Here is a 27,592-nt window from a genome sequence, read left to right as displayed (position 1 = left end):
TTCTCTTCAATCACTAAATCTAAATTCAAACTGAATCTATCAAATTGATGCTACTTGGTTTAGAGAGCTTAACTAATTGACTAACTAGCATACCAGGTTATACCACTAAAAATCAGTTTTTATTTAACTATACCTCTGAGTATTTTGCTATTATGTTTTAGCATTTTCAATTCACATACATGAAATGGTTAGCATTAGCTAATGATGGAGCATCGCCGTCGGTTGTGTGATAGTAAAGGGCTAACCTTCTGTATTGTCGTGTGGCAGTGAAAGGGTTAATCTGCTCTAGTTTTTTTTATATAGTGTTGGGGGAGGGGTTGTGCTAAGGATGGCTCCAGTGTGTCATGGAGCCATGATTTCAGCCCCGCCCAAAAAAAAATCTGAACACAAAAATGGTGAAAAACTGTTACGTTAAACCGGTCTAACTCCACAATTCAGTTTGCCCCCCCCCCCCCCGACTTTAAAAAGACTAGCTTGCTTTTGGCTTTGGGGAAATTCTCTTGATGGCCTATTTTAGCTTGGTATTGATGCATCCCTAACACACATACACGCACACACACAGACACAGTTGTAGTGAAAAGTGCATATTCTGTCCCACTAGGTGAGGAGGTGGCCTTGTACTGTTCCAGGTACCTGCCTGACACCATCAAAGAACATAAGACCTACAAAGATGGCAAGCTGCAAAAGGTGAGAAGGAGAGAGTAGAGACATCACTGCTGTATGCAATCTCATGTTTTATATTATGCAAGTGGATTTTACCACCACAAAGATGGCAAAGTGCGAATTAATGAAACTAGAATTGAAAGAAGTCTTTATTTGTAGCACATTGCTACATCGTCATGCAGTGTACACACGCATGCGAGATAGCGACACATGGGTCACACAAGAAGAAGAATTTCAATCGGAAGCACTACGATTTTTAAGAAATGCTCAAAAATACCCTTTTAAAGTGCATGCTTGAGCGTGAGTTCCTCCCATGGCACACGGGAGCCACCGTGGGCTATGCACAGCAAATTGTGGTCACTCACTCACGCACGTTCAGTGAGGGACATTTTAGTGTAATGCTTGTGCTAGCTTAAAAACTCAGCCCGGTACGGCCTTCAAAAGACAGTGAAGGTGTAGGTCGTAATGTTAACCCAATAACTTTCACATTCTACAACTGACTGCACCAACATATAAAATGTTTTGTGCTATGGACAGTTTTGTGCTCGTTTAATATAGAGATGTTCCGATACCATTTTTTCCTTCCCAACCCGATTTGGGTATCGGCCGATACCGATACTGATCCGATACCAGTGCATACATTTAAAAAAAAAAAAAAAAAAAAAAAAAAAAAAAAAAAAAAAAGTTTTATATATACTGTTTTTTAGTAATAACTAGAAAGTAATGGTATTTATTCAACAACACGTGATTGTATAGATTAGTATTAGTATCATTAATTGACAACTGCTCAATGAGTTCACCCACGGAAAGGTCGTTGGGACATTGGTTCCGCACGGAGTGGACGTTATACGTTGTTGCACTTGCTACCCAGAAGGCTCCGGTTCAGTTAGCTAGTAGCAGAGGCTCTGTTGTGATTTTTAATGCACAATAAATATTCAACATTCTCTTTTGAGACTCCGCCTCAGACTCTTATCATTTGGCACTAAAAGCTAAACATTGTCACCGGTATCGCTGTCCGCATTATGTCATTAATTGCGTGCATGTGTGGGAGAAGTCGATCAGTGACGACAGGTTAGCCAGTTAACGTGAGCTAGGTTAGCCAGTTAACGCAAGCTATATGGAAAGACAATGTAACATTACTGGTGAAAAAGTGATTTACCTTGGAATACTCCTTTTACAACTTGCTGTACTTTGCTTGCAGGTCTGCAGCCATTATTGCTCGATTATGAATAGCTCCAACTTTAGCCAAGGTAACGTTAAGCTAAAACTAGCTTTTCAGGAAGCTCTTCAGCTAATGCTAATAACACCAGCAAGCGAACACATCAGAGCTCCCCGTCAACACCGCTCTGTCGGGACGATGGCATTTAAGAAAGTATCTGCTGTTAAAATGACAAACAGCATTGACACTTTAATTCACGTCGATTTAAAAACACATTTGTTTTATAATGCTCACTCTCAGCAGGAGGATACTGCACGTGTTGTTGATAAATTACGTCATATGGTATCGGAGCATAGAATTTACGTGTAGTTGCCGATACCAGCATTTTAGGCTGTATCGGAGGCGTTTCCGATACTGGTATCTGTATCGGAACAACTCTAGTTTAATATATATTTGAAAGCTTGGTAAGTACCGGTAGATAGATTCAGAGAGACACAGACCCAGAGAGGCCTTGGCTTGCTAACAACTTTGCAACTTTGCACAAATACTTTTTACTTTGACATGTAACATAATTCCAGGTCTTTGGAGCCAGAACTCATCTTTTGTTTTTTAAATCACGTTTAACCTGTCACACCCCTACTCCCAAGTATAACAAACAATATCTTGTGTGTTGTAGGCTCTGGAGGAGGCGTTCCTGACCATCGACAGGAGAATGACCACAGAAGAGGTCATTATGGAGCTGGTCCAGATCGCTGGCCGGCCCACCGAGCAGCCAGCCACTGAGAAGGTGGCAGAGGAGGATGACGGTGAGTAGAATTATAATAATAATAATATATATGATTTGTAGAGGCGCTTTATAAGTGTGGAACAAATATCAAAGCGCTACAGTGTAAAAGAACATAAAAACTAGCAAGAGTATATAAAAAAAAAAAGGCCCATTTCTCTCTCCCAATTTCCAAACTGTCGTATTCAAAATAAAGCAGAAAATGCCATAACAAATATCTAAAAAAAAAATTAAATACTAAAACTAGTAAAGGAGTAAAAAGAACATGGAATTTGAAGGGCTAAAACTTGTAAAAGAGCATAAAATGTGTGGAGCTAAAACTAGATAAAAATCAACAAAGGCTCTATTAAAAATGTGTTTTGAGGCCCTTTTTTAAAAGCATCCACGGTCTGTGGTGCTCTCAGATGATCAGGGAGAGCATTCCACAGATTGGGAGTGGATGAGCAGAAAGCCCGTTCTCCCATGGTGCGGAGTTTGGTCCTCAGGCATGGAGGAGGTTTGCCTGAGCAGAGATGTTGTGAGGACGACAAAATATAGCTATAAAAACTGTAATGGATCCATGCAAAGATTTTCTATTATACAGTCATCAACAATATATAGAAATCGTAAAATTTTACATGGATTGTCAACACAATAACTAAGATAAGGTGAGATGAGTGAACAGTAGGGGTGTAACGGTACTTGTATGCGTCCCGCGAATTTACAGTCACAGTGCGGTACGTGCAGCCATACGAAGAATACGCCTCACAGCGCAAACACACCAGTCGCACATGCAGGCACTCGCGAGGTCCGTGCGAGAACAGCGCGCGTGGCCGGGCTCACGAGTCCGACTTCAAAGCGGGCGAAAGTGCACGGAGAAAGGCACATTTACATTGGAACAGCTGCAGGGTCATTACAATTTTACAGTTTTCTTTCGTTTTCTTGTTCGCCCAATAATGTTAACCAAATGAAACCAATGGAAAGAAACACACCAACAGACATTCCAACATTCTCCCCCGCCGGACTCGAGTAGGGTAACTCACAGGCACAGCTGATCAAATAAAAAAAATAAACATACTTTTCCTATAGAAAATTATTCTATTTAATAATTATCATAAATATTATATATATATATATATATAAAAATAGATATTATATTAACCAATTCGTGGCCAACCACGTATATACGTGTTTGGGCGCCATGCTTAACACATTGGGTGCCAACAACGAGATATCTCTTTGTTGGCCGCCATGCGTTGGTTGCCAATAACGAGTTTTCTCGTTATTTAATCGTTATTTCTTTTATTGGCCATATCCATTAATTTTTCATCCGTCCAGCCTGACATTATCATTGTGAATGGCTCTGAGCTCGAAAAGGGCAAATACCGCCCCCTATCGTCTCCCGGATGGTAATGCACATCATTGGATTGGAGTCGATGGGAAAATGCATAAGAAAAAAACTCCGCCCCAGGGTTTCCCCATCTCTGGAAAGCAGTGTCGTGTTACCAGATTCACTGGCGAGGCTGGAACAGCTTGGATCATGCGTTTCAGACTATAGCGTTGGATCAATAAACGCGATCAATATTTGTAATTGTGATCAGGAATTGGATTCATCTTTTTGCAGAACATCTGATCTGAGGTAAGGAATCTATTTTACCAGTTTTGGGGTAATCGGATGTTTTTTTCACAGCGGTCACAACGTGTGTGTGCGTGTATGACGTTAGCGCTGACCAGGTCATGGATAATCGATTTTTCAGCCCGCTTCTCTAGCGTGCATAAGTACACATACTATCGATAATCTAGCGTTTATTTGAAAACGATTCATAAATAGGCCGAAAAATTACAACGTGTTTTGTGTATTCCAGTAAAGAGCTATTTTCGTGGATTTTTCTGGAATCACTAGAAATCTTCAAAACTATACTCGTATTCAAAACGGTATAAAACGGAAACGTACTGATGAAAAAACAATTCGTTTAGTACATGTTGACTGCAAGCAAGTCATTGATAAGCGACGGGTGTATTAGACACATAGCCATAATTTAAGATCTAGTTTAATCGCTCGCAAATGTGCTCGTCCTTTAAACTCGTTTTTGCTTTTATTCCATTTTAATATCCTACTCGATGTCACGGAGCGGCACTGCATATATACCCTACTCATGGGATTCGGAAAAGTGCATTACCGGCCAGATCCTGGTAGTGGCGCTGTCTCGAGAATACAGGTAGCAAGAATAAAAAGCTGACTGTATTTACAGTAGATTTCATTCTTGGTTCTTCCTGCACGCCTGGTGATACTAAATCCAAATTGAACTACGTCATTGGAACAAGTAGATTTGGCCCGATCCATAGATGTGCAACATGGCTATAATAAGGTAATTTATAGGCCTGCTATTCTATAATAATGTTTCAAATTGCACGTGTCCGGATGGCAGAATTCAGTACTGTATCTACAAAACCTTCTGTTTAATCATCTTCCCTTTATTCATTTCGTTAGATTTTTTTGTACATGTGATCTCAAGAACGTACTGAACGTTTTTCATGTCTGGTAATTTTTAGCATGGTGTTATTCACGGTCAAGGATGCAAAGAAAAATCACAATTTATATTCTCCTTTGTTTCATCACAATGTACTCGAACCTAATAACAGACACAATATTTCTGACACTCGGAATACATTCCCTGAGGTCCATAGATGTCCCTAGATACCAAGAACATAAAGGTAAATGGACCTTGTGGAAGTGGAGCAATCTTCCATTTACTTAGGTGTGTATTTTTAGACAGATTATCAGAAAATGCGGCTTAACAGGTTAATAAATGAAAATAACCCTTCCATATCCTTCTTTCCTCCCTCCCCTCATTCCTCCCCTCACCCCTCCCCTCATCTGCAGTGGACGCAGAGGAGGCGGCGTTGCTCCACGAGGAAGCCACCATGACCATCGAGGAACTGTTGGTTCGCTATAATGGCCAGAATGAAGCCACCAAGGACAAAAAAAGCAGTTGGTAGGTCAATGAATTAGAAACCTGAAGCGTGATTTTCACTAATCAGCCGATGAGTTTTTGACTTTGAGCACGGTAATAACTGATCTGTTGTTGTTTAAAGTGTGGAAAGATGTATGTTCACAAGATAACAAGGAGGAATGTAGTAGAAAGTAGTTGTACGTATGTTTTTGAGTCTATAAACGGTATTGTAAAAACAGTAGGTTATGAATATAACCGTGTTCTATGAGTATAGTGACGCTCAGCGTCTATTGCACATATCTCACTCTTGTGCATGTGCACTGAATAAAAACTCACAAAATGTACCTTTACATACCAACATCCGTCTGGCCACACCCCCCGCCACCTATATAAGCAGGGGTGTAGCCACACACTCACCTCCTTCTCAATCTTTCACCACAAGGCAAGATCAAGGGCCGCAGTGGCGTCTAGACGCTGAGCGTCACTATACTCATAGAACACGGTTATATTCAGATAACCTACTGTTCTATGTCGTATAAGCTCTCGCTCAGCGTCTATTGCACAACAGGAGCTGAGCGGGAGCTGATGCTCGACAAATGTACCCCACTGAGGCCCCCCACAACCATCAGAACCGGGGAGGACCGAGCCCCCCGACCCTCCCTAATGGAGGGATACCCTCCCTATTGGAGGATGGGAGGGAGACGGATCCGACCTTGCGAAGAGGAACTCGAGCAACTCAACGCACAGGGTGAGCAGACCGTGGCTTGACCCCACGACTATGCACACGCACAACCCGCATGCCACCAGGGAACGAACGGAAGGAACAAACCACGTTACCGCCCCCAAAATCACAGGGTCAAGAGCAAAGCTCAACCCTGTGGCAAGGCCGTAGCAGCGGAGCGCGAAGGAAGACCCAGACCCAGAAGGGACTGGATCCCCCCGGAAAAAGGGGGCCCGGAGAGGCCAATGATGCCATAGCATCAAGACCTCACCAGGCGGTCACTAGTGACACCGCCCCCCACATCGCCAGCGTATTCGGACAGGGCCCATCCAAGAGCAGGCCCTTCCCCCCACTAGTATGCCGCCTGGCTCACTGACCCAGGCATACTCAGGCAGTCAGCATGGCCGTAACTCGAAGCACTCAAGAGGCTACACTACAGCGGGAGCAGGCAGCGCACCGGGGAGACGACCTCCAGAAGAGGCCGATCCCTCAATCCAGGCAGCAGGCACTTGACCCGAGCCTGGATCACTGCGGACGAGACAGGCGCCAAAGGGGTCAACTGAAAACAGCTGGCATTGTTGAGCACCATGTCAAAGCCTCCACCAAAAATCCCTGACGCTCTAGAGGGGCCGAGGCAGAGAAGGCTGACACGATTGGCATACGTCATGAACGTGCAGGGGCACACTCAAACGGGTAACCCGGGAGTTGACTCCGCTCCAACACACCAGGGAATCAACCACCCTCTTTATTCAACATGCGGCGGTCGTTCCTATAACCCCTCAGGAAAAAACTCAAACACACTGCGGGTATACACTGGCTATACCGCAGTACAAGCGTTTTAGTTTTCAAAAAGGGGTTATCCCAGGCTTACGGGTCGATAGAAACAACTTCGGACCGGGACGTACACAGGGATGCCAGAGGAGTTCTATAAAAAACACCTCAACAGCCCCCTCTCAGCCATGCGTAAGCGGGAGAAGAGGGGGGCGAAAAGAATGGAGAAAAAAACCAGGCCCCTTTAGCACAGCGCAAGGTACAACACAACCAAGTGTTGTACCAAGCGATAGTGAGGGGTAAACGTAGTACAACCACGAACATCTCCATAACGCCTAACCCTGTGGCCGACCCGGCATTTTTCCCCCTGAAAAAAGCACAAGTCCCTCAGGGTACCAGAACAGAAGATCTGCATCCCCGGCGGACAACGGGTTAACTGACCTGGACCAGCGTGACCAGAACCAGTCCCGTGCCGTAATCACGCCGACATCCCCAACTCTAGGAGGGGGGGGGGGGGGTAGGTACGCGTGTCTATCTAAAACATTTATAGAGGGTGCCACCCAGACGGTCCCATACGTACCGCGCTCAGTGGCCCACCCCAAGGGCGTGAGACCCCTCTACCTATGCTTTGATCTATTCCGTTAACATCCCCCAGATATGAACGAGAATTCGTCGAGACAAACCTAGTAAACTGGCGCTTGGAAGAGACAAACTCCATCCCAGTTGCCCCATAAAAACGCTGTTTTAATAATGAGCAACCAAGGCGCGCAAGCCTCATGCGTGATTCCTATCAGAAACACCCAGGGCCAGCACTATGTACACGTCGAGATCCAAACACATCAATGGATAGTCTACAAGACACCAGACATTGTTCCTCCAAGCCGCCTGGGAGAACGACAAGAAGCCGCCGTGCTTCATTTCCTCTGCTCTTTATTCAAAAAAGAGAGAAAACACAGACTGACATGGATCCCATGTGACGTGTCTGAGGAAAGAAATCTTCATTTTTACACCCCACCAACCTCTCCACAAGAGGGAGACGGGAATCCTCAGAGAGACTTCCCACGTGAGCCATAAATTGAAAAGTCGAGGTAACATTGAGCCATGTGACCAACAGACTCAAAGTTACACATATATCGAACGTAGCAGAACACCAAGTTCCTACACTCTGCCCCGACAACTTGACAATAACGGAGAACCACACTTGGGTCTGTAAAAAACTCACGGAAGCCATCGTCCAATAGAAACGTGCCCAGTGACGTATTCTATGACGGGGGGAATCCCATGACTCAACTGCCGGTGCTAGGTGCGGAGTCAGAGAAACCCCCCCCTGTGCCGAGCTGACCTAACAGCTTGGCCGGACCGAATGAAAAGAGGGTAAAAAAAAACGACCAATCAGAAGAGGGAAGGAGGGGTTTATGCGATTACCCCCTCGCAAGCCCAACCCTCGAATACGACAACAACAATAGCCATATGATACCTTAAGTAGCCAGCATGCTAACGAACAGCGAATATCCAAGGATAAGCTAGCCCAACGCACGCTAGCCACAGACAAGTCTGTGAACAGGGTTTATAACCAGGCTTTTTATGTTGCAAGAACACAGAAGATTTGATAGAGAGAGAGCGGTCTAAAAGACTGTGGTACCATTACACACACGAGCACTACTGCAGACCAACACAACAGTGTTGTGGCTCAATATCACAGTTTAAGCAACAGAACACACAACTAACCTCTACCTTTATATGAAGAACATAAGTCTTCAGGTCGAGGAAGAAAAACCCTTTCGACCGAGTGTCAGCCACAGGCCTTGCTAAGCACGCATGTAATGTAGCGACCAAACGAAGACTAAAAGTCTAGCCCTCCTATCAAACCCACACTAGCGAAGGTTCACACATCGTATCCCCATCATATGTAGTGAATAAACACAGTTTGTAACAAAATACAGTCCCTCCTAGGAGTAGGGATGGGAATTGATAGGATTTTATCGATACGATTCCATTATCGATTCTGCTTATCGATTCCCTTATCGATACCTGATCAATTTATAATTTAAATAAATAAATTGGAAATGCAACAGAACTACATTTAGTCATTTAGCTGACGCTTTTATCCAAAGCGACTTACAAGTTCTGTACGACAAGCCATCAGGAAGGGCACAACTCTATCAGCTGAGCAACAATGTTCATCAAAGTGTTGAGTGCTACAGTGTAGGTTAGTTTATTAGGACAAGTGCATGACAGTACGGTTAGTTAGGGTTAGATATATATTTTTTTATTCAGATAATGGTTGAAGAAGTGAGTCTTTAGTCGACGGCGAAAGATTGGACGTGATTCGGCTGTCCTAACTGGGGTGGGTAGTTCATTCCACCATTGTGGGGCAAGGACTGAGAATAGGCGACTTCTCTTTGATGACCCTCCCGGAGCTCGGATAGGAGTAGGTCTGAGGCGGCCAGAAGATGCAGAGCGTCGGGGTCTAAGCTGGTTAGAATAACAACATGCAACTTGACATTTCTGATTGTTGAGCCCCCATGTCAGAAAAATACAAAAACTGTAAAAAATAAAACATTAACTATAGCCTACACTTAAATAAAATAATGTATTTGAGATTCTCTTAAAATGTATTTATTTTTTTATTCTTAAACTAATTTAATCTATTGAATAACAGGTTGTTATTCCTCTGACTTCTGTCTCTCACTCACTCACACTATCTCTCACACACACACACACACACACACACACACACACACACACACACACACACACACACACACAGAGAGAGAGCTCCCTCCCCGGGCCCCTATCCTTTATGTATTGGCTTGTGTTGCTACACGGACACATTTGTATGTTGCACCACTGTACTTCCTGGTTTACAGACCGGTTTTCGATTCCCATCCCTACCTAGGAGGGACTTTTATTTGGACAAAATCATACGTGGGCCGGGGAAGGGAAACGGGGGAAACAATGGGGGGAAAAGTCACTTCTTCTAGTGACGCCTGCTACGAGCCGCTCTGGGTTTGCCACCCCGGGGAGCCCCGGAGGGACGGTAAAGGATTGGTGCCTGGTCTCGACGATCCCTACCGTCACCTCCGAGCGTGGATGGGCCGGCTGCAGTGGTCGAGGCGCCCTCTCTCCTCCTGGCCTTCTTTGCCGAAGGGCCAGCAGTGGCGGTGTTAGCGGCGGCGGCTTCGGCCGCGGATCCCTGACGACGAGCCTTCCGCCTGACTCCACCGGCGACATCGGGCGGGGGGAAATGAGGCTGGAGCACGGACCACTCCTCCTGCATTTCCCTGCAGGTTGTAGTCATGAGCTGCAACGCCGACCCGAAGAGCCCAGCATCGGAGAGGGGTGCCGTCAGTAGTAGAAACCTCTTCTTTTCCGGCACACGCGCCTGCTCCAGCCAAAGGTGGCGCTGAGCTAGAGTGGCATGGGCGCGTACCTCCCCAGCGGCGACGGCCTGCAGCTGGACCAGATGCAGGATGGCTCCGGCCGCCTGGGTGAGCTGATCATGTTGTAATTCGGTCAGCTCCGTACCGCCCGTCATTATCCCGGACATAAACCTCGCTAGCTGCCCGATGTTAGACGTGGCAGCTAGGGATTGAGTCGCGGCGATGAACGACTGGTCGCTCCAGTTGGCCAACCGCCTCGCCAATTTCCCGTGGGGAACCGGCTTCCGCAAAGGCTCCCACACCACCTCAGGACAAAGGAGAGCCGTCATCGGCCTATCAAGCGGAGGCACCCCCTCCTTCATACCCTCTACCAGACCCACCACCCTCGTGACTCGCACGTAGGCGGGAGTGAGGCCCGTGATGTGGGAGACCACCTGTCCCTCACGGACGTAGGCCTCCATTGAGGGGAAAAATGGGTAGACAACGCCCGTCTCCCTCACAAGACGACGTTGCCATAAATGACCTATGAGATCATCAGGGACAGGAGCTGGCAGCGGCACGCCGTTTGCGACTGCCGCCGCCGCCATGAGCTCGGGGAACAAAGCATGCAGTTCCCCCTGCATACTTTCCCCCACCGAGCCCGCGTCCCTTACATGCGACAGACTACTGACCATTGCAGAGCCACATTCCGATGTGGCTGATAGTAGGGCATCTCGTCGCTGAGTCGGAGGTTCTAACCCAACACCAGAATACGAGGGACCCCAAGGAGACATATCAACCCCCTGCCAGTTCAACCTGAACGGGAGGCGGACATGACTCCACCGGGGCGTCGAACAACAACCCATCTGCCTCTACCATGTAATCCTGTGTTTCCATCGGCCATGGAGAAACAGAAGCATCATTATCCGGCTCCAGCAATTCCCCGAAACCAGGCCGTTCGCATCTGCAAGCTGCCATCCTACGACGAGAGCGAGCAGACGAAAAAAGCTTGCGTCTCAAATCCTCCGCCATGAGAGGAGCCGGCCGCCCAACGGCAGACGACTCTCTGGCGGCAAAGGAACCAGAGCCGGAACCGGGCCATCTCACAGGAGACGACGCTGGTGCACCAGCTCCTTGGAGAGGCAAGCTACCCACCGGATGCCTGCCGGGCGCGGACGCCCAGAGGTAAACATTATAACTTAGCCTTTTTCTTTTGAATTGTATGAGAGAAAGAAAAAAGCAAGAAATAATGTGAACGCTTTACTCAACTTTCTTCAGCTAATAACCTCGTCAAGTGATTGGTATACAGGCACTCTCTTGTGGTGAAAGTGAAGAAGGAGGTGAGTGTGTGGCCACACCCCTGCTTATATAGGTGGCGGGGGGTGTGGCCAGACGGATGTTGGTATGTAAAGGTACATTTTGTGAGTTTTTATTCAGTGCACATTAGTGTTGTCAAAAATATCGAAGTATCGATACATATCGATACTGAATATGTAAAACGGCTTCGATACTCATTTCCCTAAATACCGATACTTTCTGCAGTATCGGTACCAGCTGGCGAGTGTTCTACAGCAAGTTGATGACGCGCTGTTCAGAGCGCGCTTGCCCCTCCCGGGGCTGCTCAGAGTCCAGCCCTCCCCCTCACAGAGCCGTCTACTCTTCAGTTAGTAAACAAACATTTTAGCAGTGACAGCTGCTCTTTCAACGTCACTGTGACTGAAGCATTAAACCATTAACTCTAGTTTAATACATGATACGTTGTCTACTGATGGCGCATAATATCAACAGCTGATTCGTTGTAACGTTACAGCTACCAGCTAACGTTAGCTACTGCTAGCAGTTAGCTCCGTTAGCTTAGCTGGCCACCGTTATAAATACTGCATGGAAACGGAGTAACGTTTAAACGTTATGTCGGTCATACAATACTACAGTCGACATAAGGTTAACGTTACCCCGTTTCCATCAAGTGTTTAAATAGCAGCAAATAGCCTCTCTCTCTATATCTCTCTCTCTCTATCTACCGCTACCTCTCTCTCCCTCTCTCTGTCTCTCTCTCTATCTACCGCTATCTCTCTCTCTCTCTCTCTGTCTCTCTCTCTATCTACCGCTACCTCTCGCTCTCTCTCTCTCTCTATCTACCGCTACCTCTCTCTCTCTGTCTCTCTCTCTATCTACCGCTACCTCTCTCTCTCTCTGTCTCTCTCTCTCTCTATCTACCGCTACCTCTCTCTCTCTCTCCCTCTCTCTCTCTGTCTCTCTCTCTATCTACCGCTACCTCTCTCTCTCGCTCGCTCGCTCTCGTTATCTTTAAATAAAATTTACAGATTACAGTGTTTACATCTGTCTGCTTGAGAAAATACCATGTTCTGCATTTGCAATAAAAATGATTGAAGTGAGATGAACAGTTATTTTTAAATGTGTGATCTAAAGATAAACAAAGGGTTTTAAAAGTGTTATATTTATCTTCTCTTATAGTACCAGAGAGAAGCTGAGGAGAATCAACCAGCAACAAAAGCTAAATTTGTTTAAAAGAAAATATATATATATATATATATATTTTTATATCAAAATGGTATCGAAGTATCGATACTTTTCAAGGTATCGTATCGAATCGAAATTCCAGTATCGTGACAACACTAGTGCACATGCATGAGAGTGAGATATGTCCAATAGACGCTGAGCGAGAGCTTATACGACATAGAACTCATTGGAGACAAACCGTGTCACCTTAACACTTTCCGTGCTAGCAGGGGGAGCCAAAAATAGCGCTTGAGTGCCAGCGCTGTAGTCAATGGGAGGGCGATCACATTTGCGAACGCATAAACTATATCTTAAATTATGGCTTTGTCTAATACGCCCGTCGCTTATCACTGACTTCTTTGCAGTCAACATTGTTGAAACGGATTGTTTTTTAATCGGTTCATTTCCGTTTTATACCATTTTGAAAAACGCTTGTTTTTTTAAACTTCCAGGGGGAAAAAAGATTCGGCAGGAATCGCGCTTTACTGGAATACACAACACGTCATTTTTCGGCCTATTTATGTATAGTTTTCAAATAAACGCTAGATTATCAATGGTATATGTGTACTTATGCACGCTATAGAAGCGGGCTGAAAAATCGATTATCTTATTTCCTGATCAGCACACACACACTCGCAGCCACACACACACATATGGGACACGCTGATATATAGGTGAAAAGAGCTCTGATTATCCCAAGACTGGTAAAACAGATTCCTTACCTCAGATCAGATGTTCTCCAAAGATTATTCCAATTCCTGATCGCCATTCCAAATATCGATCGTGTTTATTGATCCAACGCTGGGTGGTCGAAAGACATATTCCACACGGTTCTGATGGTGGGCAATGAATGCGATTGGCTCGGATTACATGCCTGACAAATAAAATGTGGAATCCGGATTTTCTTTTCCCTATGCGTTTTCATTCAGTCCAATCCAAAGGGTGCATTACCATCCGGGAGATGATAGGGGGCGATATTTTTCCAATTCGAGCTTGGAGAGAGTCCCAGTGGTAACCTGAGGCTAGATTGATGAAATATTAATGGAAATCGCTAATAAATAAAAAATAACGATTAAAAATGAGATTTCACATAGCCTGGCACACTCAACTAGGGGGTGTTCCGGAGGGAGGAATGTGGCTCAACTAGGGGGTGTTCCCGAGGGAGGAATGTGGCTCAATTAGGGGGTGTTCCGGAGGGGGGAATGTGGCTCAACTAGGGGGTGTTCCGGAGGGGTGCCGTGCCTCAACTAGGGGGTGTTCCGTAGGGGGGCCGTGCCTCAACTAGGGGGTGGTCCGCAGGGGGGGAATGTGGCTCAACTAGGGGGTGTTCCGGAGGGGGGAATGTGCCTCAACTAGGGGGTGTTCCGGAGGGGGGAATGTGGCTCAACTAGGGGGTGTTCCGGAGGGGGGAATGTGCCTCAACTAGGGGGTGTTCCGGAGGGGGGGAATGTGGCTCAACTAGGGGGTGTTCCGGAGGGGGGAATGTGGCTCAACTAGGGGGTGTTCCGGAGAAGGGAATGTGCCTCAACTAGGGGGTGGTCCGGAGGGGGGCCGTGCCTCAACTAGGGGGTGGTCCGGAGGGGCGCTGTGCCTCAACTAGGGGGTGGTCCGGAGGGGGACCGTGCCTCAACTAGGGGGTGGTCCGGAGGGGGGGCTGTGCCTCAACTACGGGGTGGTCCGGAGGGGGACTGTGGCTCAACTAGGCGGTGGTCCGCTGGGGGGGGAAATGTGCCTTTTATTAAGAAAATCCAGGGTGCCTACCCATTTATGAGGAGAATTACGGCCCTGAGCATTTAGAGATGAAATATTTAAGTTTGAGGTGAGAGAGAGCTGTGTTTATTACAGCCTCACGTATCCTTACAGATGATGATGATGATAATAATAATATTGCCATTCAAAATAAAGAATTGGCTCTAGTGTCTGTATCGGCAGATATCTAAATTCAGATATTGGTATCGGAACCTAAAGTGAATTGGTGCATTTCTAGTGAGATCATGTAATCATCACATATCCCATGTTGTGCTCTTAGCGTCAACAAGGCCGCTTGTCAGCATGCTGGGGAAGACGCAGGGGAGGGTGGAGAGAAGAAGAAGGAGGGTGGAGAGAAGAAGAAGGAGGGTCTGAACGGAGAAGTGGAGGAGGAGAGCATCGGGAAGGCCAAGGAAGGAGGAGTGGGAGCGGCAGGGGCCTCTAAGCTGCGAGCCTGCAGGAGAGCAGCAGGAGGTAATGGGGGGGGGGGGGGGGGGGTGGTATGAAGTTGTGTCTTTTGGTTGTCACTGCTGCTGTTGTTGTGTGTCACAACAGTTTTGGAATTATGTCAGAATGCACTTTCTCACTACATCAGATTGCCAGAGTTCTATGCTGCTTTCTATTCATAAACCAATATCAAACGTTAGCAACAATGCAACAAATTGCTGATGATTCTGACATCCGAGGCGATAACCTGTTTAAATGACGGGTCACAAACGAGGAGATGGCTATACCATTTAATTCAATGTTGGCCGAACTGAAAGTTCCCACACATGGCACCAATGTGTGTTCACGCACTGCACAGCGATGCAATGACCCTTACTACTTTTATAGTTTCCTTGCAGTGTCCCAGGAGCCTGATTGCTTTTACCAACGCATTCGTGTTTCCGGGTTCCCGTTTTGCGCTCTGATTGGCCACGCACGTTTCTGGTCATGTGACATGTGCGCCCAATCGTGTGACGGAAAGTTATATCCACGGTTAAGCTTAGGCACTCTTTCGAAGTTGGTTAAGGTTAGAGTTTGTCTTAGAGCATGGCGATAGAACGGCAGGTAGTTTGCAGGCTGTTCGACGCGGAAATGGGCAAAGACACAGCTCGTCACGCTATTGGGCGCACATGTCACATGACCAGAAACGTGCGTGGCCAATCGGAGCGCAAAACGGGAACCCGGAAACACAAACTCATTGGTAAAAGCATAGACTCGTCCCAGGACGTGTTTAATTCAATTCAGTTCTGGATACAAACTGGCACAGGTGAAAATGCTTATCAAATAATACACACACAATAGAGCATATTTTAAGGAAAATGCATGCACTTCAGATGTTAGCTTGCCATTTTAGTCAAACATGATGACTTCCATGGATTTCTGTGGCTTTTAAGACACATTTTTAGATGGACTGGAAGCCTATGGCAGTGGTGAATCTTATATAACTACACATTTCTTAGTAATGGTAAGACGGGGCTCCAGACTAACTTGTAGCATTGGTGCTACCTACTGAAAATCTTAGTAGCACCACTTTCATTTTAATTTTCAGAATTTGTTAACTCATTCCCCGCCAACGAGTTTACTCGTTATTGGGAGCCGACGCTTGAACGCCAACAACGAGTATACTCGTTATTTGATGGTTTTCCTTTTTTTTCTCGATATTGTTATTCATTATTCATCCGGGGACCTCGGTATTATCATAGGGAATGAGTGAGATCGCCAAAGTGCAATACCGGCCGCATCCAGCTAGACGGCGGTATCGAGCACCCTTTGAAACCTTGTATCTTGGCCTGTGTAACAAATGTCACCGGGCTCACTTTTCTTTGTCGGGCGAATGGAGCCGTTATAACGATTGGATTGAGAAGCGTCAAATGCTCCCGATGCATGATGTGTGGTGGATTATGTTGGCGGCACGATCGACACCAATACTGGGACTCGCCATCAGATTAGGGATGCCCCGATCGATCGGCCACCGATCGTTATCGGCCGATACTCAGTATAAATATGCAATCTGTGAATTCCGATAATTAGTCATATTCGCCGATCGCGGAAACCGATCAAGCGAAGGTCTCACTCGCTGTCTGTCTCAGACACACACGACCTGCAAACCTGCCGCTGCTCCTCCTCCCTAGCCCCGCCCGCCCCCGTGTAGAGTTTGTAAACACTGAGGACTGAGAGGAGGCTCCCCTGCTCGAGTCTGTAGTGCATTCGACCTGAGCTAACGTTGGCTACCTAGCTATCGTTACTGTTTAAACAAATTACCCAGTCAACTATTCACGTTTAGTAGGCATTGTCTAACGGTATTTAGCCGGCTAGCTACTGATAGCTCCTGATATCAACAAATGATCCAGAAAGTCTAGTAGTCCATGTTCATACCTCCGTTAGCTTGCGTTAGCTGACGTTAGCTGACGTTAGTTCTCTGTTCAAAACGAAATGTCCCATTGAACTAAAGTTCTGTCTTAACGTCATCTAGCTGGCTAGCAGTAGCTACAGATAGCTCTTGATATCAATGTCTTATAACATTGATTCAATGCGTATTGGAGCTGAGGGCTTGCTGAATGTGAAATGACCAAAGAACCGTAACGTTACCAATAGGGTCCAGCTGCAGCGCCGGAGAATCCTTTTTGGAGCTGGAGGCTACTAGAGTACACAGACAGTGGAGCTGTTTGCAGATAGCGAGCATTTTGACTTGTTGCGTGGTGGCGATGTCTCGCAGATAATACAAGTACAAGTCTAATTATATAATATATATATTTTATAAAAAAAAAAAAATCTTATATAAAATAATTTTTAATTTCTTTTTAATCAAAAACAATCGGATCGGTATCGGCCGATATGGCTCACGACGATCGGTGATCGGTATCGGTGGCAAAAAACGTGATCGGGGCATCCCTAGATCAGATAATTGGAATATTCTTTTTGGGTGTACATCCTAGTGAAGGTAAGGGCTATATGATATCAATCCTACGTTGATCCAACCATGTCTTCACCCCGATCGCAACATATGTGTGTAACGTTACTCCACAACGTATGCCGTTGGTGACGATCAAAGCATCAACGAAACATAATACCTATTATATAGATTTGATTTGGGAATAATAGCGCGTACAGGCAAGAAACTACAACGTTTATAGTAGAATTGACGTATAAGGCTATTACGCAGCCTTTCGGGAATTACCCCAGACCACGCTATAACCATACTTATATTCACCACGGTATAACACGGGAACGTATGGATGGAACAATTAATTATTTTTCACATATTAAACGATAGATAGGTGATGTCAAATGGACCATAGTATTGTATCCATAGCTATAATATAGAATATAGTTATAGCTCTACAAACAAGGTGACACACTCCTATCTTTTGAAGTGTGGCAGTGCTAGAATGGGGCCCGTCTAATCCCTGGCGGTCAATGAGTTAATGTTATTCCTCTGGTCTAAGACAGTACAAAAATACAACCACTCCAAAAGCTAGAGTAGCTAAAACTCAAACTTGTGATGTCATTGAGTATAAAGTCTGAAGCTGCTCCATAGATAATGACCTGGGAGGTACTCTGAGGTACATTTTCTGTTTCAGAACTGGGAACACTACTATAGAATAAAGCTAATTTGGATATTTTATTTTATTTACTGTGTATACAATCATTGCTAATGGAGCAGCTCTAGACTTTATACTTGATGACATCACAAGTTTGATTCTTACTACTTTGGTTTCTGGCTCAAACTAAAGAATGTAAACAAAGTGCAAGACCAAGAGGGGCCTAGAGGTCACTATTTGAGATTACAGATTCTACCTTTAAATCAACATTCAGCACAACACATTTGTGTTTCTTTCTATTTCCTTAACCCCTTCCCCTTTTTGTGTATTCTATTGAAATGGATTGACAGTGCCCTTCAAATGCAGTAAATAAATATGTATTGTGAATCTGTCATTAGAACGCTATGATATTCCATTTCACATTTTCACAGTGTGCATATTTGTGATGGTCCTGTGGCATCCTGAAGTCTGTTTTAGCCATCGCAGGAGAAATCTGTCCCTGCATATTTAATGCTCCCTAGTGTTGTTGTGCTTTATTGTCAAGTGCTTCATGATTAAACTTTGGTCAAATTGGCAGGTATTTGCAAGCCAACAGCAGACAGCTGGATGCAGTTATGCATTCAAATGTGTTTTCCTAAGCAAGTTCAAGTAATTTGCTGCAGATATCTAATGGGTTTCAGTGGCATGATATTTGTATATTTATAATTGTTAGTAGCACCATCTCACAAAATGGAACTAAATGGTAGCACTCTGGAGCGCTGTAAAAGATAATGACACAATTATTTGTGACTTCCATTTTTTTCATCAAAACACTGGTCCTTTTTAAATATAGTAGTATTGCAAAAATGTCTGAACCAGAATTTAAACTTTTTTTGAATGGAAGAGCCACAAAGTCTGTTCTTAAATGGAACTATCCTTCTGTGTTGGATCATTTAGTTTTTTTTGTATTGTATATTTGTTGTATCTTTTTAAATCCTGGTGGACTTCATTCTGCCATGTGAGTGAGTAGTGGGTGAACATGCAGTCTTGTGGCTGTGCAGGCTCGGGCGGCTCCAGTGGAGGGGAGAAGGCTGACGCAGGTCCCTCCTGCTCCTCCTCCTCCCCCCAGGAAGCAGGAGACACCAAGTCCAGGTTCTTTGACGACAGCGAGGAGTCGGAGGGAGAGGAGGAGGAGGAGGAGGAGGGTAGTGACGAGGAGGTGGGTTTATGTCTTGATACGTACTAGTACTCCATCCATTTCTTGGAGTGACGTCTGAGTGTTTCTTTAACAAGGGTTCATTGTCCTGCGGTCAGCACTGCTATCTGGTTTACCGCCTGCCGCCACCAAACCACTTCAACTCATACAAAACGCAGCAGCCTGCCTAATCTCCAATCTACCAAAGTCAGCCCACGTTACCCCACTTCTCAGAACTGCACTGGCTTTCCATTGCTGCACAAATCCACTTCAAGATCCTTGACCTGGCACTCCTCTGGACAATTGTAAGCCGTCATTTGAGGCTTTATAAAAGCCGCACAATGAACACAAATCTGTCAGTGCCGAGTCCGACCTCATTTTAAATCACAAACAGCATTGCTTGTTGTAATTACCGGTAACAATGAGAGGCAGTTGATTTTGCAAAAAATATATATATATATTAATTATTATTTTTTTTTTTTCATATCGAATTTTATTTTCATATTAGAATCCCATGCCCATCGAACGAAGCTTCGAAGTATTTAAGACGGCCCTAACTACTATGCACTCAGAGTGTAACACTCAAGCTCGATGTTATTTGACGAACAATGCCACTGACCCTTATGTACCCCTCCTGGTGACATGTTGTTCACAAATCTGTAAGTCGCTTTGGATATTTATAATTACTAAATTATAAATTGAAATGTGGAGAAGTGGCAGACGTTTAAAAAAAATTATAATTTCCTGGGGAAAACGAGATGTATCCAAGAGGTTTTGGAAAACGCATCAGAAAGACAGGTTTAACATTAAGCCTGACTGTTGATGGATCTAAATTAAGGGATAATAACCCAAATAACACATTTCATGAGAACAAAACGCCCAACTGATGGTTGTAGCCAAACAATTCCTGAGGCTTTGAAATCAGCTATTCAACAAAAAAAAAAAAAAATTGAATTTGGACACTGATAAATAACTTGGAATGGAAATTGGCTTGCATTAGATGCCTTGGAATTGTCACAAAGGTTTGAAAAGAAAATGGTCAAATACACCATTATTTCCTTGTGAAGTAGCCCTGAACATCTTTAGTGAAATATCCACTGTTAATCCATCAGGAGGGCAGTGAGGAGGAGGAGGGGGAGGTGGAGGTTGATAGCAGTGACTTGGAGGAGGATACAGAGGAGGGAGAGGAGGACTCTGAAGATGAAGATGAAGACCTGTGTCTACCGGGGATGGATGGCAAGGAGGAGGTGTGTACTGTGTGCATCTCATTCTAACCTACTCAAGTTTCTTTATTAGTTGTCATACAGAAGTACAGAATACTTTTATACAAAAGGAGTTTGTATTCAGATGTCTAACCTACTACTACTCCCTCCAGGAGTTTGTATTCAGATGTCTAATATACTACTACTCCCTCCAGGAGTTTGTATTCAGATGTCTAATATACTACTACTCCCTCCAGGAGTTTGTATTCAGATGTCTAATATACTACTACTCCCTCCAAGAGTTTGTATTCAGATGTCTAATATACTACTACTCCCTCCAGGAGTTTGTATTCAGATGTCTAATATACTACTACTCCATCCAGTCTGTATTCAGATGTCTAATATACTACTCCTCAGTCAGAGAGAGTGTGTGTGTGTGTGTGAGATTTTCAAAAGAAACACTCCTGGTGCATCCGTTTGTTGTTTTCATCTGTCTTTGATGCATAGTTGAAAGTAGGCCTAATGATCGCTCTGTGTGTTTGCTTGTGTGTCTGTATCGGTCTATACTGTGCTTGGATGTATTGTGTGTTTTTCGTGTGTGTGTTGTGTAGCCGGGCTCAGACAGCGGCACCACAGCGGTCGTGGCTCTGATCCGAGGGAAGCAGCTGATCGTGGCCAACGCTGGAGACTCACGCTGTGTGGTGTCTGAGCGTGGTGAGAGCAAACACTTTGGCTGCAGGTCGCTAAGCCTAGCAAGCTAGGGCGGGATATTTCCAGTTCAGTGGTATACATTATAAATGGCCTATTTATTAACGATTCCTGGGTACAATTAGTCCACACTCATTTCCTCCAGAAAATGTACTTTTCTTACTGTATGAAATGGGCTACTTAAAGATTAATTGAAAATATTGTGTTTAAATCTCATAGCATTCTTTTCTTTTTACCGATGTAAAATTTGTCAAAGTTAGTACTGCTGTTATGAAAATGATGACTAAAGCCCTTTTGATCACTATTCCCCTGGATATCAACAGAATAAAATCTGCTTCCTTGAAGAAATTGCAGTCTACTCTTGATAGGCCCATCAGTCAAGTCTGTCAGTCGTTAGTAGTTGTAAAGGAAATCAGTCGGCTAGTCCACAAACAAGTAATTAAAACTCGTTTGCTATAATTTAATTAAGTTTAGTGGTTCAGAGTTTTCCAACTGCCCCTCCAAACGGAGTGTTTTCAGATGCTGACTCAAAACGTAAAATTTCTGTAGTGATGTGTATATTTTCTACGTGTGTGATACAACATATATTTTGTAGATATTAGCCTATTTGGTATTTGCAGAACATGGCAAAACACCTTTCCCTTTGAGTAAATATGCTGAATCGCAATAAAATCTTTCTCCAGACGCACACCGTTCCGGAAACTAATACTATTTCCACTGCTCCAAATCAAGATGAATGAATGGTTTTAGGTTCTTTTCACAGGAAAAGCTAAAGAGTAACTTTAATTAATTTTTCAAAACGCACCTCTTAGTTTCAGTTTATAATCAATTGTTGTTTTCATGTTTCCTTTTTTTTCGTACTGTGTCTTGAGTTTCATGGAAAGCGCTTCTCAAATCCAATGTATTGTATTGTTATTATTTGATGGAAGGCAAAGCGGTGGACATGTCATACGACCACAAGCCAGAGGATGAGCTGGAGCTGGCTCGCATCAAGAACGCCGGAGGGAAGGTCACCATGGACGGACGGGTCAACGGGGGACTCAACCTCTCCAGGGCCATCGGTATGGAGACTAGGGCTGTTTGGGTTTGTGTGCTAGGGATGCACTGATACTGGTATGGGATATCAGGCTGATTACATGACTTCCCCAGTACTAAAACCCCAAAGTAAGATAAGATATTCCTTTATTGATCCCCTTGAGGGAGTAATGATATAAGTCTATATTGTTCTGAAAAGTAATGGATGGGAACTTTGTATTGGCTGATACTTAGTGGTTTAATACTCAGAATCTGTATTGGCAGTAGGGATGCACCGAATATTCGGCCACCGAAAATTATCGGCCGAAAATGGTCAAAAGGGCTCTTTCGGCTTTCGGCCGAAAGGGTTTTAGCACCGAAAATATATCACAGAATGTCAAAGAACAGGGATACGTAACGTTCGTAACCGAAAGTGTTGTTGTGATGATGTAATCAAGCAGCTTGGCAGCTCTTCCTGCGTTCTGCAGCCTGTGATAACTAACTCCTCTTGGGAGTCGCGCTGTTTCTATGTAAACTCCGTGACCACGAGCAACGCATCCAATAAATGCGTCTTTAACATGCTTTATATCCTCGTCATTACTATATGCCCGTCGCGGTTAAAACATTTTGAGCTAACGCTTCCATTCCTCTTTGACCCGTCTCTCGTAAGCTACGTCATCCCCCGCTAAGAGTCATGGGAGATGTAGTAAATACAACAGTCCTGTGTGTGTGTCTTTATACAGATTGTTATGCAGCACCTTGGCTTTGTTCTGAATGCACTTTGTTGTAGTTATCCTACAGAGAAAAGGAAATGCACTTGACTTTAATGCACATTTTGTTGTATGCAAAGAGAAAATGTTTAAATTGTACAATCTTTCAGCAGTCAGTCTGGAATTAATGTATGCATTCAAAAGTGCTGAATAAATGTTTTATGGGCCCATAATAGTGATTATTAATATTATTTAAGTAAAGTTTTGCCATAATCATGTCTTTTGCCATAATCAGGTAGCTGAAAAAAAAACACTATATATATATTTTTCGGAATTTTGTTTTCGGCCAACTGTTTCCTATTTTCGGTATCTGTTTCGGCCAAGAATTTCCCATTCGGTGCATCCCTAATTGGCAGTATAAAAAAACAGCGCAAAATTTGAATAGCTGCATTCGCATACACACACCTGCACACAAACACTTGACCTCTGCTAAATCCCAGCCTCCTTGGGCAAAAAATGGCTGATGGAGGGTGGAGACACTTGTGTGGACCAGCCATCCAACTAGTGCACTGCATCCCTGCCCGAGCCCGACGTGGCCCTACCCGACCCGACGGGTTTGGGCTGGGTAGGGCTTTGTTTTTAAATAAATAATTCTGGCTCGGCCGGGCTGCTCCCTGCTCTCTTTTTTTTTTTTTTTTTTTTTTTTTTTTAACACAAATACGCAGCAAGCGCTGTCACGTCACAGCACGTAATGTGCTGTCATCAGAGAGTGAGAGCCTTGTGTCTAAAAGCTAAAATACAAGATATCAAGGGGAGAGCTTTTGCCGGTTCCCAATGCGTCTGGGAAAGCTGCATTTGGAAGCATTTTGATGTAATTACCGCAGGGAGAGCTTGAGGAGAGTAGAACAGCGCTGAAGCCATCAACGGTGGATGATGCAATTATTTTCATCCACAGCGCGGGCGCAAATGAACAGTGGACCGGAGTGGTTCATTTGTTGTTTGAAGTTGGAATTAGCCAGTTGGCGAAAGTGAGTCAGTCTAACGCGCACGCTGGGAATTAGGGTTGGGCATCGTTTGGATTTGAACGATTCTGGTTCCGATTCTCCATTTCGATTCCTGTTCTAAACGATTCTCGGTTCCGATTCTTTGAGGTGCAGGTCAAAACAGGTCACAGCTTATTTCACAGGAGATTTTTTTTTTTTTATCTTTTTTTTTATCTTTTTTTTTTCATACTTTCACATAGTCAGTTGACTTCATACAGTTTAATTTGGTTGCTGTACTGTAACTAGGGTATTAATTAACAAAGCAAAAAAAAATTATCTTATTTTTATTTTTATTTTTTAAGAATTGAAATGCAAACATGTTACTTCCGGTTCCAAAACCGGAAGTTAGGAACCGGTTCCTATTAGAACCGGTTCTCGGTGCCCAACCCTACTGGGAATAGACGGCATTCTAAGACAGGCTATATAATGCTTCGTTAGTTTTCAGCGTGATATGCGCCTATCTGTTATTTAGGTAGACCTATTGGACGTTTTTGTTTATTTATTAACCGTTTCTGAGCCAATATATTGGCCACCAATCTAATAACGCCAATAACGAGTTTACTCGTTTTTATGATCGCTATTTCCTTTATTCGCTACTGTCATTCATAATTCATCCAGCAAGGCTCTGGGAGACTGTAGTCTCTGTCAGATATTGCAACGGCTCAATACCGCCGCCTGGTGGATTTCGGGCGAGTTGCACTCCACTCTCAACCGGATGGTGCATTCTGTGCATCGGGGAAAATGCTCTATGTGGATCCAGACAAACACTCTAGTGCATTGGATCGCTTTCGAGACGCAAGAATCAATATGCTTTCTGCGTTTATTGCGTCGTACAAACGGAAAATGGATCTAGCAGATGGAAATCAAATAATTGGAATATTTTTTCTCCAGACTCATCGGCCACAGGTAAGAGGAATCTTAACGTTATTTCCAGCTCGATTGTCCATTTATTTCATTGCAATCCATCTGATCAACGTATGATGTCGTACTAAAGAAAGCCGTTACTGACAATCAAGGAATCATAAACTCCCCCCCCCCCCCCCCCCCCCCTTTGCATTTGAATTTTGTAATATAGCGTGTATAGGAACGAACCGCCGATTATGTATAATATGCGTCGGGGCCTATAACTCTCGTTCTAGGAATTACTGCTCTACACTCTAAAAACATACTTATATTCATGACGGTATTAACACGACAATGTACGAATGGAAAAATATAACTTTCCCACATCCGGAACGATAGATACCCGATGTTGAATGGGCCATAGTAATGTCGATATAGCTATAATATTTAAAAAGTTATAGCCCTGCAAATAAGGTGAGCGACTCCATAGGCTTACAGCACTGGCAGAGAGGTATAAGATGGTCAAACTGCGTGGCAGACAATGTGTTAGGTTAATATATAAAGTGTTTAGAATATTTAAAACAAAATATTTTTTAAATATTTGGCTATATAATATAATGCTTCGTTAGTTTTCAGCGCGATATGTGCCTATCTGTTATTTAGGTAGACCTATTGGACATTTTCATTTTAGTTTATTTATTAAGTTCATATAAAACCGTGTTTCGAATATTTAAAACAAATATAAAATATTTTTAAGTAGGGCTGGGCGATATGGCCAAAAATTATATCACGATAAGTAGTATTACATTTTCTTTTTTTTTTTTTCTTTTTTTTTTAAACAACAGATGTGTATGTTTATTTTGCAGCAATTCTTTGTCGTTGTCGCCATCTTTAGTGTTACATCCCCTCACACTCAGTTCTCAGGCTGCAGCTGGTTTGAAAGCGAAAGTAAACCGGCTTCTCTGCTGGCTGTGGCTCCAGGGGAGTTGAATAGGTCTGGCTCTGCTAGTTTCTTTTCTATCTTTTGGCGCTTTTTTGGTGGACAAACCACCGCACATGTGCACTGTGACTCGTGACTGGAGACTAGCTCTGCTAGCACACATAGCCTACTGTGTACAGATGGTTTCAAACTATTTTAAATTAGAAAGCAAACAAAATTAATGGACAAGAGAGAAATTAATCTCAATTTGGTCAGTATTGTCATTTGGACAAGCAAAACCATTACTTTAAGTTGCAAGAAAGACAAGTCTGTCTATTGTCTCTGGTTTTAAAACTGCCCTGTTGCAGGTCCAAATCTATTTTTTTTTTCTTTTTTTAATGGACCCGGGCTGGGCACAGGCTTCATTTCAAGGCCCTTGCAGACCACTACATCCAACCCACAGAGCGATCTATAGAGCTGCAGGTCGCAGCTAAAAAGGATTATCAATGCATCCCGTGTGTGTCATTTCTGGGTCCTCTTTACTATAAATTAAGTAAATTCTGCAAATCTTCGACATACTTCAAACAATAAAATATATATATATATATTTTTTTTATAAATACATTGCTGATACTGTGTTGTGTTTTATATAAGACAACGCAAGTTAAACTAGAGACGGGAGGAGTGCTAGAATTAACGTTTTGTGAAAATCTCACCGTTTCTCTTTCAGGTGACCACTTCTATAAGCGGAACAAGGTGCTGCCCCCAGAGGAGCAGATGATCTCTGCGCTGCCCGACGTCAAAGTGCTCACCCTCAACGAGGACCACGACTTCATGGTGATCGCCTGCGACGGCATCTGGTGAGCAGCGGCAGCTCTGGCGGCTTGTAATGTGTCCCAACAGTAGACGCTTTAATCAAATGCTTCACTATCTGTTTTGGACTGTTGAGGTGTTTTAGACACGTTTTGGGAAGAAATAAACGGCACTCTATTGTTTCAATATGTTAAACGGGACAGTGCACTGCTCTGCCCAGTGTGTTCATGTGATGCAGTGGGTTGAGCTGCCGCAGCTCCATCTCTGGCTTTTGCCCAACAGCTGAAGTGAATGGGTTAGAAAAAGACTCCTTTAGCTGTAGATCATAGGTCACTAACCCAGAAGCCATCCCATACAGACCCGGACCTACAGCCAAAACAGAAGGTTATGATTTAAAACCTGACGGGGCGTTTCTTCTGTAACCGGTGCAGCTTTTGTAGTCTTTACGGTAGTGGTTTAGAGGATGAGGAAACGCTCGGACTGATTGCATGCGTGTCGAGCCATTCCATGTGATACTACTCAGCCAATCAAGTCTGTGCATTCCAGGCGGTAAACATTGCAATTCTACAGTGAAGACAGATGAGAGTTAGAGGCAAGTTGCAAATGAAAATACGGTAGAAAGAAAAAGATGGCCATACAGGTAGAGAAAACAAAGGGAGATATACTTAAACATTAAATCACGCGCAGGAGTGTGTTATACTCATTAGATCACGCCTAGGGGTGGTTGTTAACGGCACAGCCCGAATCCTCATCTGCTGCTATTAGTCTGCTGCTAACACACACTCTCTCTGTTGTCCTCTTCCTCTGAGATGGCTATGAGTTGATGCTGTCATCCACCGATATTTTACATTATATACACATTGAAAAACAAGGCTACTTCCTTCAATGAGGCTGAGTGCTTTCTGTGTCTGTGTCCGTCGCGCAAAAGCTGGCTGGCAGTCTCATTGGATAATCTAAGTCTGGAAACGTATACAGCA

At 44.2% G+C, this 27,592-nt stretch overlaps 1 protein-coding gene across 2 annotated transcripts in view; it reads left to right on the top strand.

Moving 5' to 3' along the window:
* The window catches only part of ppm1g (protein phosphatase, Mg2+/Mn2+ dependent, 1G), a 57,012-nt gene that overhangs the window by 14,551 nt on the left and 14,869 nt on the right, over positions 1–27,592 (top strand). For both annotated transcript variants that reach the window (XM_084307810.1, XM_084307809.1), the window contains 9 exons: positions 602–687; positions 2,499–2,628; positions 5,470–5,581; positions 14,943–15,136; positions 19,230–19,387; positions 20,476–20,610; positions 21,177–21,279; positions 22,203–22,334; positions 26,533–26,662. In XM_084307810.1, the coding sequence (XP_084163936.1) occupies positions 602–687; positions 2,499–2,628; positions 5,470–5,581; positions 14,943–15,136; positions 19,230–19,387; positions 20,476–20,610; positions 21,177–21,279; positions 22,203–22,334; positions 26,533–26,662 (1,180 nt within the window). The remainder of the gene's footprint in view (positions 1–601; positions 688–2,498; positions 2,629–5,469; positions 5,582–14,942; positions 15,137–19,229; positions 19,388–20,475; positions 20,611–21,176; positions 21,280–22,202; positions 22,335–26,532; positions 26,663–27,592) is intronic.

Source organism: Notolepis coatsorum (genome assembly GCF_963971535.1).
Source record: "Notolepis coatsorum genome assembly, chromosome: 2".
In the NCBI taxonomy this organism is placed as follows: domain Eukaryota; kingdom Metazoa; phylum Chordata; class Actinopteri; order Aulopiformes; family Paralepididae; genus Notolepis; species Notolepis coatsorum.
This window is presented reverse-complemented; position numbering and strand designations above follow the sequence as displayed.